Below are 15301 nucleotides of genomic sequence, written 5' to 3'. Positions count from 1 at the left end.
CCTCCCCATTACCCCATCCCTCATGTGCCCTTGGTAATTTATACATCGTTATTTTGTCATATCTTGCCCTATCCGGAGTCTCCCTTCCCCCCTTCTCTGCTGTCCCTCTCCCAGGGAAGAGGTCACATGTGGATCCTTGTAATCAGTTCCCCCTTTCCAACCCACTCACCCTCCACTCTCCCAGCATCGTCCCTCACACCCTTGGTCCTGAAGGTATCATCCACCCTGGATTCCCTGTACCTCCAGCCCTCATATGTACCAGTGTACAACCTCTGCCCTATCCAACCCTGCAAGGTAGAATTCGGATCATGGTAGTTGGGGGGAGGAAGCATCCAGGATCTGGGGGAAAGCTGTGTTCTTCATCGATACTACCTCACACCCTAATTAACCCATCTCCTCTCCTAAACATATTATAATTCTTAAAAAAATGTTTGGCATATGTTGAATTAGAAAGCTTATTTGTATCAGGGGAAAAGTTGGATACTGTTGAGAGTGGAACTGGAATACGGCCATGGTAGCCACTGTAAGTAAATCGTAGGTTAACATGGATGAAGGAGGGCGGGGAGAAGGGGCAGGCACTGGGCACTAGCAAGAGAAGCCTCCATCTCGAGTACACTGAGCAAGCCTGGGGAGAAAGGCTACTCAGCCCTCATACTAGCATTTTTACTCCACCGACCTCGGACAGGTGCGCCTTTGTTGAAAACAGGTGAGTTGATCCAGCAACAATGCTCTGGATGGCATAGGACCCCAGATGAAACCTGGAGAAACAGATACAAGGACAAAGGGGGGAAATGAGGCAGCTGCTGGTCAGCAAAACACTGTTCCTGAAGGTAAAAGAAATGCTTTCAGGAAAACTCCCCATGCCAAAGGACGAATGGAGTCCCGATCCTGGGCTCAGCAGCTCAGAAAATCAGGGATGGGGTGTAGGTGTGTTAAGGGCTATCCAGCTAAATTATCAATACATTTAATCTAGCAAAAAATCCCTGTCATTTCCCTAAAAATGTCATTCTCATTTTTTAAAAAGACAGAAAACACAAACACACAACCCCACCCCCTATGTGCTTTCTAGCTGGGTACAAGATCTGAAGTGATCCTAGCCAACAGAAGGGCATTGTTTCAATGCACATCACTAGCTTGGCCAGGCTCAGCTCAGTGACGTGGCGCTAGACCTGGCTGGCACACAACTGCTCAATGGAGCACGTTATGGGATTAAGCTTACAAAGCTGAAGATTTTGGGTCTTTCGGTTAAACTACTCTGAAAGAATTTCCTCTTGATAACTCCTGTGAACCAAGACACCACTGGGAACACTTTTCAAATGCAGAACATGAGAATGTGAATAACGATCATCTGAGAAAACTTACTTCTGCACAAGTTTACTCCAGTTCTCTTTAACAAAATCCCATGCAAGTAAGTGCCCTGGAAAACGGCGGCCCACGGTGCGGATGAGGAAGGACAGCTTCTGTGTTCGAATGACCGCTCCCTCGAGACTACTTTTCATTAACCTGAAGAGCACACAAGATTTAGCCTCCAAAGCAATGATTGAAATTAAATTCATCTTCTCCCCCTAATCAAAGTACTCTCAGAGCCACGTTCTGAAATCTTGTCATGTTTGTAACCGAAGAAAGAACTCACTACTGAGACAGGCAGTGATGTATGTTGCCACTGTAACAGTTCGTGACAGAGTAAAGACGTGTAGCAAGTAAATTCTTGTAGAATTTACTATAACATTGGAATAAGACTTTATTTTTCCAGGTAACAACTTTAAGTAGGCAGGTATTTTACACTCTTATGAAGCTGTTTGAATAAATGCGAAAGAAAGCTTCACTTTTTAAGGTAAGCCGTTCTCACCTCCTGTGCTGTACAATCTACTCATGGTGAGAAAACACTCTCTCCAAAAATGCAGTACTTGAAATAGGAAAAAAAAATCCCTAATGCCAGTCAAGCTGTGGTGAGGTAAGCAACTAGAATGAGCCACACAATGGACTACTTTGTAGCCATGAAAGCAAAGGAAACAGGCTTTAGGAACTGACATGGGAAATCTCTCAAGACAGATCATTTGCTAAAAAGAACCATGTCATAAAACACTGGGTAGAGAGTAGACGTCTGTCTTCGAGGTGTGGCTAGGGGCATGTATGTATGAGTACATACATGTATGAGTACATGCAACAGAGACTAAAGAAGAACAGACGTGAAGGGGCATAAGAGACACATTTTATTCTACATTCTTAGGTATCTCTTGAATATAATACAATAGGAATTTGTTTCTGTATTGCTAGTATATATATTTTTTAAATGAAAAAGTTTCTATTTGCTTGGATCAGAGGTTGGCTGCTACTATCAAGAAAAAACCTGTTTACCATGTGTCCTTTGGAAAGTGCATCTGGACGGTGCTAAAGGTACCTGTGGGGCCTTTAGGACGTACCTGAGCAATATTAGACAAACAACAAAGAGAACCAGGTGCCTGCCCCTCTTCAAACTTTCTGTGAGACCCTCATGCTGGCCCGCAGGCCAGGTGGCAAACACCATCACATTTCTCTTGATCTGGAGGATGCACTCACACTCGCTCTTCCCCACAGAGGGCTTGCTTACTGCTCGCCCTCTCACCTATGGGAAACCACCATTCCCAGGGTGCATCAACTGGGTATTAAAACGTATGACACATTCACACGAAGGCATTTGCTTATGAGCCTTTAGCTAGTCTTCTCTTCTGAAGGGTCTAATTTTGAAGGGATGGCTTGGGGAGAAGTCCCGATCTAAAGAATGAAGCACAGACTGGAATTGAAGGCGATGTGCCAAGGAGATGGAGAAGGATTTGTGCAGGGAGGTGGAGGGGGTTGGGGTTCCTGGCGTCTCCCATTTGCTCATGAGAAAAACATATTCTGCAGATGAGTGAAGGCTCCTCCTGACACTGTCTAGGTCAGGTCTGGCTTGTTAGTACAGAGCATGCACGACCCCAACCTTCCCATCCTGGAAGCACAGTGTTTTTCTGTTTTTGGTTTCTACATGTTACTTATATGCCTTGGTTTCGTACCAGTGAAGTTGCCGTACATCGTCCGAGCTGGCAAGCGCTTCAAGTATTTTACTCTTCTCTGCTTCAGAGCCTAGTGTGCTGTAGACGTTTAAAAGGAATAGCCAGCCTTTTTCAGTTTTTGCTCCGACTTTGAACACCGTAGTCATGACATCGGTGGGCAGGCTGTAAGAGATGTGGCCACAGATAAGAATGAAACGCAAAAACCCTGTGCACAAAGTCAAGGGAACTACTAAGTAGGGGTGGTTGGTTTTGGAGTCAGGGCAAAAAACAGTAATCAGTTGAGGCTTTATGAGTCAATTAGATTCAAGAAAAAGGGTAATTTAGTGGCTGCTACTTTCCTAGTAGGGTGACTATGAAAAATATCAATTCCATTCAATACAATCATTATTCACTCAGACCCGAACACACTGCCATCTGGTCAACACCGGCTCATAGTGACCCTGTAGAACAGGGCAGAACTTCCCCTGTTGAGTTACTGAGACTGTAACTCTCTACAGGAGTAAGACTCCCTCCCCCCTCCCCTCCATCCCTGAGGAGTGACTGGTGGTTAGAAGCTGACCTCATGTTTAGCAGCCCAAAGCATAACCTGCATGCCACCAGGGCTAAGCATGTAGCAGATCCAGACAGGCAAATGGCTGGATTCGGGAGGGAGAAAGAGGGCATGTCCCTTGCCCTCTGCAGCTCACCGGCTCTCGACAACAGACGGACTTTAGAGTGTGCACGGAAGGTTCCAGGGGGAACACGGGGACCAGCACAGAGGGCTCTCAGCAGCAGGCGATGGGGAAAGCACACATTCTTAGATTGCCGTCTCAGAGGGGGGCATGTGTGGCTATTTAGTTAGTTTGACACAAGTGGTGACCCCTGTGTGTCAGAGTCAAACTGTGCTCCCCTGGTAGCAATGGCTCTTTTTCAGAAGTGGATCACTAGGGCTCTCTTCTGAGGCACCTACAGCCTTCTGGTTAGCAGGTGAGTGCATTCATCATTAACGCACTCAAGGAAGGCCCTCCTAAGATTGCTACTCAAGCCCTGCACCCCAATTCCTCACTGAACTGGAACTGTCTCCCGTGAGGCCCGGGAAGGAGTCGGGAGAGAAACGACCGCCTAAAGCCTTCCTACTTTCTTCTCTCTCCTCGCTTGCTTTGATTTATCCCCAGAGATACTGTTTTTAAAAGGGGTTTTGAGGCGGTAAATCTTTTTTTTTTAACAGTTTCATTGTCACATAACTCACAAATCATACAATTCAATATTTCAATCAAAAGATACTTTTTTTGCGAACAAAGATGCAAAGGGCTTACTAGACCAATGAGCAGCTTCCCAGCGTTTATGATCCAAGAGGAAAAGAGAATCCAGGTTTCAAGATAGAGCATGAGGTAAAAATGAGGAAGCAAGCGCATGGGAGCGGAAATACACTTTACCTGAGAGTTCCATTGGACGCCATCCAATTGTCAAAGAGCTTCATGGCAGCCATGCTGCAGTCCGCCAGGCTATGGGCACAAGCAAATTCTAGCAAGACTGACCGAAGCGTCCGCGTAGACGGGGTACCCTCATCAGTCCAAGTTTGTTGTTGGATTTGATTTTGTAGCAATTTAAATACTCTGCTCTACGGAGACAACATAGGTAAAAATTAGGAAAATCAGAAATGCCAGGACAACCAACCACTTTTCTTTCTCCTGTCATTACCAAAGGAGGCAGGGGAGACAGCATACACGATATGATTCTTTATTTTATACAAGTATATCAACTGACAGGAAATCCACATACATAGAGCTGGGATGAAACCATTCAGTACAAAAGGGATAGTTGTGCAGGCTGCCACAGCCAACAGAAGTTTTAATGACAGAACACAGGAAGAAGGAATGGTGTCTGCATCGCCGAGGGACCTGGTATTTTGTGTGTACTCCAGTAGAAACCATTTTCCTGTCAAAAATAAACAGCTGCAACTTCTTCTGGAAGGAAGCTGGTACTTCCAGACCCAGAGAGTGCAGAATCAATACATCTTCACAGCCATGAGAAAAAGCTTACGTTTTTAAAGAAGACCAAATGTTTACGTACTTCTGGATCCAATATTAAGGGTATAGTTAACAGTGTTAATTACGCTCGACAATTACCATAAATCTAACCAAATGAACAAGAAAACAAGAGCTGCAGGGCAAGTTAACTGTTGACAGCTATTTTCTTTCCTCTTACCTTTTTAGTGTTGAAAATTTCAAGCCAGTAGAGTGAACCCCTACGCTGCTCACACCCTTCCATTTGTTTGGACTGGACCTGGATGTGACTTTTCCCCCCTCTGGTTTTAGCTGAATAGAAACCATGATACTTCGTTTCTAAATCCTCTAGCTTGCAACTACCAGGAATAAGGACATTTTCCAAGGTAACCCTAACTCCTTATCACACTGAAAATGAACAGCCGTTCACTGATCTCTTCTATGAGCCAGTCCCTGGCTGGTACTGACTTCTGAGTGAGATGTCATTGCTGATTGTATCATTGCACTATTAAGGAACTGACAGGTCTCTTGCATCTGTTCCCTCTCTCTCCATGCCAAAAGCCAAAAAGCGGTTTGTGATTTATTAAAGTATTTTCATATTACCAGCAGTTGTACCTGGGGAGGGAGTAGGCACTAGGGCTTTCAAAAACCCATCATTTAAATAGGTTTTTTTTGAAGAAAAAAATATTCCTACAGAAAGTGTCTGTAGTAGTTTTTCTTTTAAAGTCCTATGGCTATATAAGGGAGCTTCAAAAAGTACATGGAAAATCCCAGTGTCTTTTAATACATTAGCCGACAAACTTTTGAAGCCCCTTGCACATCAGGAGGATCAAAACGGCAGCAACAACAACAATAAAACGAGGCAGCCTCCTGCTCTCCTGGGTATTTCTTTGCCAGTGAAAGCAAAGAACCCGGGTGGTGCTGAGAGCCCTAAGCACAAGACAGGTGGCTCAAACCCACCCATTACGCTGAGGGAGAAAGTTGAAGCTAACTGATTCTGAAAATATTCTCAGTCTTGGAAACTATTATAGAGGGCCACTATGAGTCAGAGTTGCCCCCAAGACAGTGGCTTGGTACTTCTACAATACCACCACCAATTGGTATGGCCAGAGTGCTCCTTAGGGGCAGAGATGGCAAGACCTCACCTCACATACTGTGTTCATGTTGTCAGAGAGACCGGTAAAGCGGAGGGAGTGCATAAGAGTAAGGTCTTCACCAAGATGGATTGACAGCGGTTACAACAATGGGTGCAAGCACAGGAACCATTGTGAGGATGGTGCAGGACCTCACAATGGTTTTGTTCTACTGTGCACAAAGGGTCACTATGGGTCAGCACCAACAATAACAACCACCATTGTCACATCTCACTGCAATCAATCATGCAGCACAGATGCGCACATGCAAAAACTGAGCCCAAGAAAACTGGTTCAAGCTCTTCTCAGAACAACAATCTTTCTGAGTACTACTGTCAAAACCTGAAATGAGCCAGCGTTAAAAAAACTCCAAACTCATAGCCTTGAAGTCGATTCCGACTCGGAGGAACCCTATCAACAGGACGGAGGTGAACTATCCCCTAGCGTTTCTGAGACTGTGAATCTGAACGAGAGGTGAAAGCTCCTCTGTCTCCTGTGGAGGGTGGACAGCTTTGAACGGCTGACTTGGTCGTTAGCAGCCCAATTCACAACGCACCACGCCATCAGGACTCCTGGGAGACTTTCTAAGTTGCCGTGGGCATTTTCTCAACAGACCAGCTCCGAGTGAGCGAGTAAGCTGTGGTGGTGCTGAGAAGGCGTAAGTGGTAAAGCCCGGTGTCACAGGGAGGCTCTAAAGGGCAAGAGTCCCCGCCATACTGACAGCGCAGCAGACCCTAACTGGATACCCATGACGGCACCCATGCTGAGTCGTCCACTGCTCTGACTCTCTCAAGAGCAGCGCCACAGCGAACTGTCTCAAAGGACTACGAGTAAAAGAAATTTGAAACCTAGATGTCAAACAGAAACAAGGGATGAGTAAAAAAGGAAGTGCTATTACATTTACATTTAAAAACAAAAACAAAGGGGGGGACTAACTCTGGTTTGAAAAAAAACGATAATGCTGTTTGAGAGTGTATTACAATACAAAACCGCCAGTGGGAAAATGGTACTTCTTTAAAGTGCTAGAAGTAAAAGACGCATTTGAAAATACTAAATCTAATTCCTAAAATGCCACTCTGTTGGAAATACAAGACACAATTTTGTTAGCTATTCACTGTACCAAATCACTAAGGGAAATTGCCAAAAAAAGAGATCATTTTCAAAATATATCAAATCTAATATAATAGAATTAGAGTTTCAATAAAAGTAAATTGGCTTTTATAAAATTCCTATTGTTATAAAAATGATCATTATTAGGTAATTTGAGTTATATTTTTAATATTAACAATCCCCAGCAAGGCCTTAAAATCACTGGCTCCTTTTTGAAATGAAAGAAAATATTTTCCCATGATTCCAAATTGATATATTGGAAATTTAAACTCATGTACTAGCCTTGAAAAGCTCAGATTTCAGAAAGCAAAAAAAGACAAGTGGGAAGAGGGAATAGCTTGATGGATTACACAAGCCTCAGACATTGGATATGCAGCAAAATCTAGTAACAACCAAAATGCTTTAAACAAAAAAGCGAAAGATGCTGGCAATTATATGTTAGGTTTTGATTTACGGCTTTAATTTTACACTGATATGCCCAGGGAGTTCTTTCCGGGGTCAACTGGATTTCTTAAAAGTGAAAAGTCAGGCTTTATTGTCATAGGTCTTTCCCACCAATCCCTCATGTAAAAGAATGGCAGATTTGTAAGTGATGAAGCAGGACTATGGCTGGGATCAGATGCTAACATCAGATGTGAACAATTTAAAACAATTCATATGTGCGTGTACACGGTACCCACCACAATACCACGGCACACCACAGACTGTTGAACGAATGTACACAATGCTCTGGTAAATCATGACATGAAAATTAACTAGCCGCTGGGCTTAACCACTAACATTATTTGAACTTTGAATTCAAAAACCTAAAAATGCCTGCCATCCTAAACCCTAAAAGCAGTGCATCAGAATTCATAGTTGGAAGGTTCCGATGCTACATGAATACCTTTTAAAAGTAAAATAAGCATTTTAAAGTGATAGTTTTTCCCTTTTGATAAAGTAAGGCTAACCTGAATTTAAGTAACAGTCACATTTATTAAGACTTATGGGTCTCAGGAACAGAGACTAAGCCCCCTGCCCTCCTTTCTACCCCTCAGTTCCCTGGACCCTACCCTGAAGTATGTTCCTGAATAAACACACACCTGCCCAAGGAACTAGACTTGCCTTACATACTTTGGACAGAGTGCCAGGAGAGCCCAGACCCTGGAGAAGGACATCACGCTTGGTAGAGTGGAGGGGCAGTGAAAGAGGAGCGCCCTTATCGAGATGGACTGACACAGCGGCTGCAACAACGGGCATAAGAACAACTGCAAGGATTCCACAGGACCGAGCCGTGGTGTGGTCTGTGGTGCAGGAAGGTTGCTATGGGTCAGGACTGGCTTGAGGGCACCTAACAACAACAGCCAGAGAACTAGAGATCACCCAGGATGAAGGTGCAATTAGGAAACAGAAAATATCCACAAGATCCAACTCCTTGAAGTGCTTTTTAGCATCAGTGAGCACCATACTTTGCTAAGTATCAAGTGCTTCGTACGCAGAGCTGGTGGGGAAAAGGAGGGGAAGAATGCCTTCCAACTAGGTAGCATTGGAGTACACAGGTGCCCTGTCTACTCTTAGAACGTTTCTTGTCTCAAAAATGTTCCTGGACAGTGAGAAAATGCGCTACTCTTTGCTGGTTACTCACTGGGCTGCGATCCGAAAGATGAGCAGTTTCAGACCACCAGCTGCTCCAGTCCGTCTCAGAAGCCCACATGGGCAGTTCCACCCGGGCCTATGGCGTCACCATGAGACCCCACAGACTCACTGGTAACGAGTTTGGAGGTTATCTTAAAAAAACAAATTTTCTCTACTGTTAGCCCCAATGGTGCTGATTTGTTAGGGTACTAATCACCTTCTAAGTATTCTCTAATAAAAAGAACATTATGTAAAGGCTCTAGTACAACGGCATTGGGCCAATTGGATTCATATAATGAAAAAAGTAAATCTTGATCTCAAACTCTCACCATAAGAAAAATCAAATCCAGATGGATCCTAAATCTTAAGTGAAAGGTAAAATAAAGTGTTCAGAAGAAATCATGGAAAATTATCTTGGAGCCAGCAAAGATTCAATAAATAAGATATAATAAAACATTAAGCGAGTGAAAGGCATTCAGAATGTGAGAAAATATTTGCAAATGTACATGGTCAGTAAGGGATTCCTATCTAGACCACATAAAGAATTTTAATGTGTCCTAATAGAAAAAAATAGGTGAAAGACCGGTTCACTATATAAAAGAAAACATTCAATAAATGTATAAAAATTAATCCTTCTAAGTTGTTATAAAGAAACTAAAGTTGAATGACAGTTTGCAGGGGTGAAGGAGGAAGTTAGTGCTGAAGGGGCGTCGAGTTTATGTTGACTTGGAAAAGGACACCCGTAAAGGCTGCACAACCGAGAATGCAAAGAATGACAGTCACTTATACATGCAGACGTGATCGAACAGAAGAAGGTTTTGTTGTGTATCTACTTTTGCCACAATTAAGAAAAATTACATTAATGAGTACAGGAAGAAGAAAATGTTCTAAAATTGACTGTGGTAATGATTGTACAATTCTTCTTGATTTGATTTAATTGTAGAATTGTATGATAAGTGGATAAAGAGCCAATAAAACTTTAAAGAAAGGCAAAAAAAAGGCTGCTATGGAAATGTAAAAATCCCAGATTAGGATATTACTAGAGAATGAGTAGAATATAATGTCTTACATGAGTCACATGATTTCATTATAAGTGTACAAAGAAAATTCACAGGCAAGGGAAAATTTGGCAACAACATATTGACCGAGGAATTAATCTCTAAAATTTATAGAACCTTTCAACACCTCAACAGTAAATAGTCAAAAATGAAATTTTAAAAATGGGCACAGGACATAAGCAGGCATTTACGTCCTAAAACTAATTGGGGTGATGATTCCACAACTCTATAATACATTTGAGTTGTATGATATATGAATTAGATGTCAATATAACTTTGAAAAAAGACAGGCGGAAGCAATCGTGACGAAATGCTTGCAATTACTGGCTCTTAGAGAAATGCGAATCAAAATAACTATGAGATATCATCTCACCCCAGCATTAACAATACAGTCCATAAAACAGCAAATAACAAATGCTGGAGAGGGTGTAGGGAGGCTGAGCCCGCCAGACATGGCTGGTGGAGCTATAAAGTGGGCAACCACTGTGGGGAACACTACGGTGTGCCCTGACGAAGGGGGTACTAGAACTGGCACATGGATGCATTGGTGTGTATTCTTCAGAAACAATTGCTGCAACACAAATGTTAATCAAATCACTACTCACAATAGTAAAAGACGGAAATAACCTATTACTAGACTAGATAAACTCTGGCACTGAAAACAGAATATTATACAAAGTTAAATAATAGCAACAAATCATAAAGATGAACCTGGAAGATATGATGCTGATTGAAATTAGCCAGAAAGGTCTAGAAATATTATATGAGACCACACTATAAAAAAACAGGAAATGCTTTTTATATCAAAGGGAAAATTATTTTATGACTAGCACAGGTGGAAAGAGAAAGCAGGGCAAATTAGTAACTAGACGAAAAACACATATTGATTTGGGTGAAAGGGAAGGCAATGTGCAATAAAACAGAGATCAGCAAACAATTTACAAGAACCAGCAGGGAAAATCATTTGGAGAAGTTTAGGAGTTAAGGCAGCAGAGGCAAATATTGTTACATACACATACTATAGTGGCTAGACACATAGGCTGAGGAGGTCTGCGGGGAAGAATGGGAGTACACCCACAGACATGTATCTGTACATGCATATTTACCTTTGTTGCAAATACAATCGTAAATGTGGTATCAAATATAGGTGGGTATGTTATGACAACTTGGCAGAACCAATAGCCTTGAAGGAATGAGTCCCTAGGCCTGGAAGCTTAGGATCGTAGTCTCAAGGAACATCAGGCTCAACTGGCATACAACAGTCCAAAGAGACTACATCCTACTTTGCTGAGTAGTGAATGGAGACTTAACAGTTCTTGAGTGGCCATCTAAGGTACTGTTGGTTTTTCCTTGTTCTAAGGAAACAAAAGACCCATCAAAGACCCATATAAACTATTAGTGCAGTTGGTTAATGAAAAAACACTAACATTAGTCTCCACAACCTGATACCAGAAACACTAGATGGTGCCCTGTGCCAGAAAGTATTACACTAAAAGATTCTGGATAGAGTGGCAGAAAACCGTGGAACAAAACCTAACATGACGAAAGCGATCATCCTGACTGGTTGGATAGGGACTAGCAAGACCTCTGCCATTAATGGCCCTTTGTTACTTGAGTTCAGGTCTGAACAACTGATGTGTATGGCTCAGCCAAACAGCAGACAGACAAGTCTCTAAGAAGAACAATAACACCAGAGGTACTCACTCCCCAGACAAATCAACTATATGAGACTAAAAGAGCAGCATTTGCCCAAGCACAAAATTCATAGGGATAAGGAAAAGAGGAGGAATGAAAACAGGAAACCCCAAGAAGTGGGATAAGGGACATTACATTGTGGGATTGCAATCAATGACATGAAACAAAATATGTATGAACTACTGAGTGGAAAACTGGTTTACTCTGTAAACATTCATCTATTCAAAATCAAGTTTAAAACCACCACCCATAAAACTAAGTATTAGCAAGGATACGGAGTTCTTAATTTTTAAAAAAAAACTGTTGGTCATAGTGTAAATTGTACAACTTTGAAAAACTGAAAATTTTTTACTATATATAATATATGGCTTAGTATTCCCTTTACCAGAACTATATCCCATAGAAATGTTCACAAAAATATGTTTAAGAGTATCAACAGCAATGCTATTCGCAGTAACTCCAAACCAAAAGACTATCCTTTCACAGTTGTCTGTTACAAAGGGTCAGCAAAATCACATGTTGGATTTAGGTCTGCCCTAAAGAGACCAGTCAGTTATTTGCATCCTTCTTTGGAATGCATATAAATATTGGGGGAAGGGTTGCATGGAAGCAAAAGGCTGCTATTAGCATTCTGGATATACAAAGAAATCTAATTTATTGGCAATAGAACAAGGGAGATCACTGCTGATGTTAGAAAGATCTTGGCTGAAAACAGAATACCAGCAAAATGTTTATTTGTGTTTTATTGACCATTCAAAGGCATTTAACTGTGTGTACCATAATAAACTGAGAAGAATGGGCATTCCAGAACACTTGATTGTGCTCACATGGAACTGGTAAATGGAATAAGAGGCAATTGTGTAAACAAGGGACTACTGCATGATTCAAAATCAGGAAAGGTGTGCATCAGGGTGGTATCTTCTCACCATACTTGTTCAATCTGTGTGCTGAACAAGTCAACAGGGAAGCTGGGTTATATGAAGCAGCGTATGCAGTGTCAGATTAGAGGAAGGCTTATTAGCAATCTGTGGTATCCAGATGACACACCTTGCTTCTTGAAAGTGAGGAGGACTCAAAGCACTTGTTGATGAAGATCAAATGTGGGAAGCCGCAGCTCTCGCTGCCATTACAAGATGGCGCCAGGCAGTCAGGGCGGTGGCCCAGTTAAGTGGTAAACAACCACTTAGCGAGTGCGCGCTGCTGAGATGACGTAGTCATAACTCCACCCTGGAGTATGCTAATAAGGGTTCTGGCGAACGCACCAATCAATGCACAGCACGTCCCTACAGAGCGTATATAAGCAGCAGCAGTTTGAGGCTTCGGGGTCTTCTATCCGCTTCAGCAATCGAACCCAACAATAAAACGCTTGTGGAAGAATCCTGTTTTGGCGAGTCCTTCTTGCTGGCGAGACGTGGTGGGCCACAATTGGTGCCGAAACCCGGTAATTCACGACCACCTTAGGCACGAGCGGAGACCCCCTGTCACCAGGGAGGATTCAGAACCACACGGCGTGGGTTGTAGAGGTAAGTTCTGAGAGACATGAGCCTGAATGACTGTTAAAGCCGCGAACTGGTGTATGCGTTCTAATACTTCCGCTTTCAGTTTCAACGGCAGAAAGCCTGTTGTTTTTTATTTTTTGCACATAAGTCGGGTGTAGATAAACCCATGTGAAACTATCCTTGTATACATAAGCAGGTAACATGGGGAACGCAGCAATAAAGACCATGGTTACAGCGCTCGATGCTTTATTAAGGAAGAGAGGATTAAAAATTTCAGAGCCGACGCTGTGTAAGTTTGTAAAAAATGTGGATGAGATAGCACCGTGGTTTGTATCTACAGGCTCTCTAACTCTCGTGAGCTGGAACAAACTGGGGTGGGACGTAGACCGAGCTGCAAAAGAAGGGCAATTGAAACCGGGAACTAGACCCATCTGGAAGTTAATAAAAGCATGTATTGAGGATAAAGAGTGTAGACAGCCATTACAACAGGGACAGCAGGCTTTGGAGGACGTTCAGGAAAGCATGTCAGAAACAGAACGGGACGAGTCTAAAGAGACTCGGAAAAGGCAGCACAGAGTTGCCAAAAAGGAAGAAACTGCGCAGGTAAAATTAAGGGAGGAAGCTGATCAGCAAAAGAAAAACTGTACCCGCCATTCGGAGCCTTTATATCCGTGGCGAGAACTAGAACTCTTGGAACTATCAGAGGAGGAGGAGGAGCAGTTAGAGGAGGCAGCTGCTCGCTATGAGGAGGATCGGTATGACGCACTAAAAGCGACCGAAGGAGGGCAGTATAGTGCCCTATGGAAGATAACTGTGAGCCCGTCAGCACCACCTCCTTATAAGGAAGACAAGCAGAAAGGGTGTGGCTACTCCTTCTGCCCACCCAATACCCGTAGAGCAATTCAACAAATGTATCTAGTATTTGAAGACCAGAACAACGCTCGTTATCATACACCCGTAGAACATAAGAAGAGCAGTCGCACAGGTTTGGGTTTTTCCTAGGGGCCACTGAGGAAATGGCCCGGTGGAAAAACGTCTTAGACAACAAATGGTATGGCCCGGACCCCATATTAATCAGGTCTAGGGGCGCAATTTGTATCTTTCCACAGGAAGAAGAAAACCCCATATGGGTGCCAGAAAGACTGGTGAGAGTAATTAAGAAGGTGGATGACCATGAAAACAGGAAGGATGAAGAAGACAATGCTCAACCCAACGCTGTTGCTGATACTGATGGTAATATGGACCCCAATAGTTAAAGGAGTCTCTCTATGGGCCATAGCTAAAACTTGGCCCGTACCTATTCCCATACACTCGAATGCGTCAATATTACCCTTATTCTTATCAACGCAATGTGATTTGGGAATACCATGTATTACACCTAGAGGGGAGCCTCCTAAGGTATATAATGCAAGCAATTTTACATTGGCATATATTTTGTGTTTTACTATCATTAATACTAGTGCACCTTGTATACATGTAAGAAATGGGTCTTTAGTCAATTGGGTGGATCCTTCTGGAGACTCTACATTTAATAATATTATATCCACCCTTATGAAAGTTGCACAAGGTGTCACAGGTGGAAATGGTACCTCTAAGGAAAGAAAAGGTGTAAATATAACAACACTCATGATGATTCGTGAGGGATCTAGGCCCATCAATGAATCAGTAGTGTCACCTAATGTGACCAGACGTGCCATATTACCTAGTTGCTCACCTGAAAAAGGTTTTCCGCCTTCTTTTACTCAATGTCAGCCTCCAAACTATCGGAACAAACCTATTATACCAGGTTTTGATATGACTCCTGCTTTAGGTAAAGCAAAATGGAATTATAATACTAATACCACTGGTCCTGATAATACTTGGCCATGGTATGAATGGATATTATATAATCAACGTGGAGCATCTACGATAGTAACTCCTTTTGCAAAAATGTTTGGAATTAATGATACTTTGTATAATGTCACAGGCGTACACAAAACCACTACAAAGAAGTTGAGTGTAAAAACTATGGTTAATATATCAAGAGTACAATTTAAGCCATCACCTGTTTGTGTTCAGCCCCCGTTTTTCTTTTTAATAACATTCAACATTAGTCATGCAAATGATACATTTTGGGAAGCTTCATGTAATAGCTCTAGCAGTCAGTGTTGGCTTGCTGAATGTTGGAATGGCTCT

At 42.6% G+C, this 15301-nt stretch overlaps 1 protein-coding gene across 1 annotated transcript in view; it reads right to left on the bottom strand.

Moving 5' to 3' along the window:
* LNPEP (leucyl and cystinyl aminopeptidase) overlaps nucleotides 1–15301 on the bottom strand; it is a 106292-nt gene that overhangs the window by 9825 nt on the left and 81166 nt on the right. Inside the window, exons 14-17 of the mRNA XM_075541307.1 lie at nucleotides 4448–4632; nucleotides 3033–3194; nucleotides 1363–1503; nucleotides 677–758 (exon numbers count right to left, since the gene is read on the bottom strand). Coding sequence (XP_075397422.1) covers nucleotides 677–758; nucleotides 1363–1503; nucleotides 3033–3194; nucleotides 4448–4632 — 570 coding nt within the window. The remainder of the gene's footprint in view (nucleotides 1–676; nucleotides 759–1362; nucleotides 1504–3032; nucleotides 3195–4447; nucleotides 4633–15301) is intronic.

The sequence above is a fragment of the Tenrec ecaudatus genome, chromosome 2 (genome assembly GCF_050624435.1).
Source record: "Tenrec ecaudatus isolate mTenEca1 chromosome 2, mTenEca1.hap1, whole genome shotgun sequence".
Taxonomy (NCBI): Eukaryota; Metazoa; Chordata; class Mammalia; order Afrosoricida; family Tenrecidae; genus Tenrec; species Tenrec ecaudatus.
The sequence above is the reverse complement of the archived record's forward strand: the minus strand, read 5'-3'. Positions and strand labels throughout refer to the sequence as shown.